Source organism: Etheostoma spectabile, chromosome 2, assembly GCF_008692095.1.
Source record: "Etheostoma spectabile isolate EspeVRDwgs_2016 chromosome 2, UIUC_Espe_1.0, whole genome shotgun sequence".
NCBI lineage: Eukaryota > Metazoa > Chordata > Actinopteri > Perciformes > Percidae > Etheostoma > Etheostoma spectabile.
Genome location: NC_045734.1, coordinates 10173550 through 10180206, shown reverse-complemented (window position 1 = coordinate 10180206; position 6657 = coordinate 10173550). Strand labels below are relative to the sequence as shown.

The following is a 6657-nucleotide window of genomic DNA, read 5'->3' as shown; positions in this document are numbered from 1 at the left end:
AAAAAGGACCATAAAATCTGTTTTGAGCCCACTAGTGACTCAAATTAACTTCTTTCTTATTAGTAATTTCAATAGAGCAACAGTAACTGATCTCTAGTTAGGGTCAGCTATGTTTCTCCAATTCTCAGCTGTGTTTGAGCCAATACAATGTTAAAATTTCTTTACATTAAGCCAAATATCTTAGGAAATAAACAGTTGTTACTGTTATTATTGCTTAATCTCAATGTTAACAGTACTGAAAAGGATACTCACCTCTGGTGCAAGCACAAAAGTTTGCATAAACTTCCTCATGGGCTGACCATTGTTGGACAGTTCTCCGAGGACTTGCACCACCACCCCATCACTCAGTGTGGCATGGGCATCCACATGCCTGATCTTTGTGTGGCACTCACTGAACTGGAGGGACATGACCTTCTTGTGGATTTCCTAATGCGGAGACAAATAGATAACCAAAAACAATTACTGACTTGAAAATGAGGACAAATTTGTCAAGACCAGCTTCGAATTAAAGATATTTCCATGCTATAAAATCTGATTCCATTTCTTTCAAGAATTTGGCAGTTAGCAAAAGTCTGAGGTTAGGCAGCATTTTGTTACTTAGCTCAACCTTAATAAACAGGGTGAGGACACATTTTTTCATATCTAACTCCATTTTGGTCAGACACAAACAACAGAAATATTGATATGGAAATATAAGGTTGTTACAAAAAAGAAGGGTTTAATATGAAGTGACAATCATGTCTCCGTTTATTACGTACATTTATTCCTTCCTCAAATGCTGGCAATGATTTATGTAGTGTTCAATTTCTTTAAAATAAAAACTTATTTGATCACCACTGTGAATACCATACTGTGTACCAGTCACCTAATACACCGTATTTGAAATGTGAATCTTCACTATTGGACTGTAGCACCTACCGCTTGCCCGTACACCGCTTCTGCCAGCTTCCCACTTGGGTCAAGTCCTCCATGAACATAAGAAGAATTCCTCCCATAGAACCTAATGGTACACCAATATGACAGTTAAAACTGCATTAACACCACCAACAAATTTAGTGTCTTCCAAATCACATTTAGCTACTTACCTGTGCAGGAAATCGGGTGCCTTGTTTAAGAGTGTGTAATACTGCCTCACAAACTCCCGCCCTACAAGCAGGGGACTTGGCTTCTCCATCACCATTTCTTTGGTAAACAATATTAAGTGCTGAAACAGAGGATAAATAAGGAATTTACAGCAATAATGCCATCTAGAAATGTAACACACAAACACTATATAAAAAGAATGCAGTTCTATACTACATCCCTACCTTTATGAAGGTTATTTAGTTTTGGTTGGAGAGGTGTTAGATTGAACTTTGGAGGTCAAGGTTGCAAACACGCTATCCTAATATAGTTATTACACTGTGCAACTCAGTACAATTCAACAGAACCACTTACTAACTATAGCCTAAAAAAATCACCATAAAGTTGAAGCAACATCTTTCCAAACTAGTTCAAACTGAACATTTCAACTTTCATAAAGATTGGATTTGTGGCAGAGCTTTAGTAATTAGACTGCATTCGTTTTTAACTAGCAAGGCTTCCCCAACAAGTGTTGAAGATAATGACTTGGGGAACTAAGCTTATATCGCTAGCGTTTAACGTAATATGAATTATTAGGCCATTTTAAGGAAGCCCACATTGATACTCATGGACGTTTGTTGAACCTCGGGTTAACAGCATGGTTGTGCTTGAGTAGCATGTACAAATGTACAAAAGGTGAATCACGTCTCCTTTTAACAGTAAGTTTCATTTTCTTTGTCTCATTGGGCCCACGTTAAATCTGACCCACTTCAACAGCAGAAGCAAGACAACTGCCTGTTTCGCTAGCTGGCTAAACTTGCTAGCTAACACACAACTGCGCCATCACGTTCATCCAATGAGACAAAGAAGGAAACTGACTGTAATAGACAGAAAGGGAAGCGACTGATGCAGGCGTTCAAGTTTGGAAGCTGAGAAAACGAACTTTACTACAATTAAATTCTACTCTTAGCAAGTATACATCAACACACGCGTGCATCTTTTGCTTTGTAGATAAGTGGCCTACTGTACGAGTCAGGCCTTTTATGTCTATGCTAACAACCTTTTGAAATGTCTCATGATTGTCGCATGTGCATTAACCATGACAGATTAATATTTTGCATCGTGTGTTTCTGTCAGAGAAACAGTACACCCACAGTGTAAGCTAGGTCAACGTTATCGAGCTAGACTTTATAAACAATAGAAGGAATATAGCCTCCAACTACCGGCCTTTTCTCTGTCATTCTAAATGGCTAACCCTAGCCCGGCAAACAGTGCTTCAACGCAAAGCTTGCGACATTGCTAGTGCGCTAGCTAGCATTAGCTTACGCTAACTTGTGGCGTCGTCGTTTTTCTTTCAGCTGCTGTCACTTTTACAATGTGCGGGAGCAACACTTTTAAATAAACACATCGGTATTTTCGGTAACACAGAAAAATGACACCTAACAAGCTGTTACTTGGCTGTATTGTCACACACACACACACACAACTTGAACGCTAATTGCAAGCGGGGAACCCATCAAACCTAACACAACGTTGAGCCCGTTGATAGTGCACCAATAAAGTATGTCCATGTTTTGCCAGTGAGTCTTCGATATTGACATCAACTACTGACTTGTTTTTAGTTGTATTATAATCGATACAACACAAAAGGTAATATAAAGTTTACTCAAACTTTAAAATAAATTAACGTTACCCCCAACTTAACGTTACACTGTCTGTCGAGCCATTATCAATCAGTGCTATGCTAACTCAAAGAAAACAAAGGAAGGCAGATTTTACTAACTTAAATGACACCCGTTATTTTTAACTAACAACTAATGTGGGCTAGTTATACAGTAGCGACACATCTAGCTAGTTGGCCCCTTTGAATGATTACTGCCTGTCAAGCGAATAGCCGTGGTTTTGACCAGACAATGCAGCTAAGATTAGCCGGTACGGTTAACGTTAGCTAGCTTGTCAGCCGTCTGATAGCTTAGCTTGGTGGATGGCTTACTTACCTTATAAAAGACCTATCTATGTAGACAGAATTATTTGTAATAAATATCTACGAGCTGTAAACTGTTCTGAGATAGCCCAGGTTAATACAGTGCTATATCCCTTCACTAACTATCTAACAGTTTATGATCTCTGCTGTTCCAGAGATTGAAATTTTAAAGTGATAGGTTCTATTTATTGTTTTACCCCTGCAATCTGGGGCAGGGAACCCCCATCACAAAGATTCAGCCAATAGACTGTTTACACTAGGCAATATAAATTATGACGCCAAACAAATAACCCCGCCCCCCAAACTCTTTAACAATGCTGGGCCACAAACATTCCTTTAACTTGACTGTAGTAGTATTGATCGTATTGATCATCACACTTGTGTCGTGTTATTTTGCTAAGTACTACTTCCTATTACTCTTCGGTGCCTTTTTTTCCCTCACCTATAACTCAAAAACTCTTCATTCTACAAATATAGTTGTATTCATGTAATTTTGTGCACTCTCCAGCTTATAAAACAAATGGCATAGCTACATTTGCATTTTTAATGAAACATCCCTGAAAGTTTTCCTTTTGGTACACATCTTCCATGGTTTTGAAGGGGCACACCCAGATTTTACATTTGAATATAAGTTTACTCATCACAAGGTGTGAAAATAATTACATCATCAGAATCAAAATCCGAAATACTTTATTGATCCCGAAGGAGAAATTCTGTGTTACAGTTGCAGGAGTATATGAATATCAGAGAAGAAATATAAATAAAGAAATATAGTGAGTGTGGATATGTATGGCATTTACATAGTTAAGGGATTTTTTGACACAGTATTTACATAATTAAGGAGGAGTAATATTGAACAGTAATAATGAATAAATAAATAAATAACCTAGTTTGGCAGATGTTATGAAAAATGCTTTTGAGTTGCATCACAAAAATTGAATCCAGCATTTTTTTAGGCTTGACCTATTACTCACGAGTCAGGACTGAAAAGTCAGAATGTCCCAGTGTATGTTGCTTTGATTTTGACCATTTTCTTTTTTAAGGATAGGTTCACAAATTTTCAAATCTGTCTTAAAACAATAGCAGGTGCCTATATCTAAACCTAGACCTAGACAGATTTTGCTCACAGTAATCATGCAGAATTGTGCTTTGATACAAGTGTATATTCATTTAACAATGCGGATATGGTTCCTGATGTTTTTTTCTAGTCTGGTCACTGGTGTTGGGCATAACAAATCTGGATATTGAGCGCCATCAAGTGGTCAAACCAGTTTTGTGTCTTATACTTTGGGTAAAGCAGATAATGCATGCGCCATCATATTGGTGACAAAGTAAGACAGTATCATCACAACATCAAATAAAAACACTCACAACAAATATAACAGAAGCATACGTCAATATGTAGGCTATTTTGTTGCTCATTTAAAAAAAAAGTTATAATATGGGGTACAGTATGAACATAAATAAAGTACAGTGTGAACCTAAGTAGCAAATATAATATAAATAAAATCTGATGATTAATGTACCTCGGCAAGTAACCTAACTGTGTTTTCTATGAACACGGCTTTCTTTGACAACCGATTCACAGCCTTAAGGGGGTCATTTACATTTTGAGAAAAGGTTGGGATTATACATCTATAGAAACTGCTATGTTTAGAGTTAAACAAAAAACGTTTACAGAGTAGTTGACTTTTTATTTTGAAATATAAGAAGTTAACAAATCATACAAAAAAAACTATTTACAGTCCCCAAACTTTGTTGAAAAACTGGTCACTTGGCCCAACAAGCTCCCCTCCCCAATGCAGGCTATCTATTTTAAAAATGGCTTTTTACTCAATGTTTAAAACTTTATTGCATCCATACATTATAGCAACTATAAAAGGTGAGCGTGATCTAGATTCTAGAGTAGTTTGCTTCAAATGAAGGCCTCTTGCCAGTGAACTCCTCTTTTAATGCATTGTTGTCATAGCAACCGCGGAACTAAACATACATAAATTATGTTGCTAACGCTAGGTTAATGTCTATGATCTAAAATACTATTGATAGCTTGCTACATTATAAAAACAAATGCAATGCTTATTAGTCTTCATAAAGGATTCAGTAATAGTTTTTTAAAAAGCTTTTAAAGAAATGTATTAGCTACTTAATTCTGATTATCACAAAACAAAAAAAAACAATCCCAATGTGCAAAGCTAACATCATATAAATAGACCCAAACTTCCATAAAAAAATGTAAGGAACGATTTTGATTTTTTTTTTACTTATGTTTTTTATTACTTTTTCCACGGAGGTGTTTTCCATCCTTTACTGCGACGCCATGACTTCTAATGTAATGTGAGTCCCGTAAAATGAGAATGAGGGTTTTTAGGGGAACAGTTCAAGAACAAGATGGCTGTCCTGGAGCAAGAAAAGTATCTGTCTTTTTCCACATAAACACGGCATTGTGATGCGGGCATCAGTTTCATGTAAATAGCTTAACAGGTAACAACTTGAATTAGACTAGTATTAGGTAACTTTAACAACTTTAAACGCTTTAAAGGCATTGCTTTGTGACGGAAGACATCGCTTTTTGAGACGCAATTGAAGATCGGAAAGTTTTCTTTGCGGTTTGTTGAGAGTGAAAACTAATTTTCTGACGCTGGCTATGCGTTTTTGCGAAACGGTGAACTTTTTTTTAGATGCCCCGCACTAGATAAAAAAAAAAAATAGCTAGCTAACTGGACCATGAGTTCATCCCGAGTCAGACCGCAGCAGCTAAAGTTACCGCAGAGCCAGACTGGCAGGTTGCCGCACAGACTAGACTCAAGCGAAGGGATAGAGATGGAGAACATCCAGCATCAAGACCTCGGTCTCGGGGGAGTAATAGGCACCCCGTCCCCGCCGTCAAGACAAGCGTGGAGTCGGGATAACCCGGGTTTTGAGCCCGAGGACGAGATTATGCAAGCCGACTGGCCTCCGGCGAGTCCCGGGAGGAGGTCGGTGTCCACGGCCTCTAGCAGCAGCTGCAGCAGCGGCCTAGGCAGCTACGCCGGCGCGGGCAGCAGCACCCACATCCCCCGCGGAGGACTCTACCCGACCCCGACAGTGGACGCCCGGCAGCAGGACAGGCATGACCACCGCAGCTGTATGAAGCAGATACTCCAAAAAATCAGAAGTTAGTCACTCACTTTAGGCTTTGTAAACTTCATAGACTAGTTTAATCATTTTCTACGGAATATTATCATAAGGCTGATGTATAAATACGTCGTAGTCAGGGTTTAGGGCTGTGAAGTTTACAAATCTAATTGACGAATTACTGTACAGGGAAAAAACTTGTTGAAGTTTGGTCGGCTGGATAGAGTTATGTCACTGATTTAAAGTAATACTTTCCCCATACTATACGAAGAGAACATTTGCCATTAGAATTGCCACCCTCCCCTTTATTGTTATCAGTTCCCCTACAGTAGACAGCTATTAAAGTCCAACGCAATGTGGTAGTAATAATAATGATAATAATCCTCATCATCATTCTACAAGAGCACTTTTCAAAATCTAGATTACACAGTGCTTCATACAAATCAGCAAATTAAAAATCCACAATTATATAAATTATATATATATATATATATATA

At 38.0% G+C, this 6657-nt stretch overlaps 2 protein-coding genes across 8 annotated transcripts in view; one reads left to right on the top strand and one right to left on the bottom strand.

Moving 5' to 3' along the window:
* g3bp2a (G3BP stress granule assembly factor 2a) overlaps positions 1 to 3279 on the bottom strand; it is a 10896-nt gene extending 7617 nt beyond the window's left edge. For 3 of the 4 annotated variants that reach the window (XM_032529480.1, XM_032529496.1, XM_032529502.1), the window contains exons 1-4: positions 3060 to 3279; positions 1086 to 1204; positions 919 to 1000; positions 253 to 426 (exon numbers count right to left, since the gene is read on the bottom strand). In XM_032529480.1, coding sequence (XP_032385371.1) covers positions 253 to 426; positions 919 to 1000; positions 1086 to 1180 — 351 coding nt within the window. In that variant the 5' untranslated portion in view covers positions 1181 to 1204; positions 3060 to 3279. The remainder of the gene's footprint in view (positions 1 to 252; positions 427 to 918; positions 1001 to 1085; positions 1205 to 3059) is intronic. The other variant, XM_032529488.1, reaches the window with a different exon arrangement.
* A 2065-nt stretch (positions 3280 to 5344) lies between these two features.
* The window catches only part of pkd2 (polycystic kidney disease 2), a 16280-nt gene continuing 14967 nt past the window's right edge, over positions 5345 to 6657 (top strand). For 2 of the 4 annotated variants that reach the window (XM_032529442.1, XM_032529431.1), the window contains exon 1: positions 5348 to 6200. In XM_032529442.1, coding sequence (XP_032385333.1) covers positions 5771 to 6200 — 430 coding nt within the window. In that variant the 5' untranslated portion in view covers positions 5348 to 5770. Of the gene's footprint in view, positions 6201 to 6657 lie in introns of all 4 variants that reach the window. The other 2 variants (XM_032529463.1, XM_032529453.1) reach the window with 2 other exon arrangements.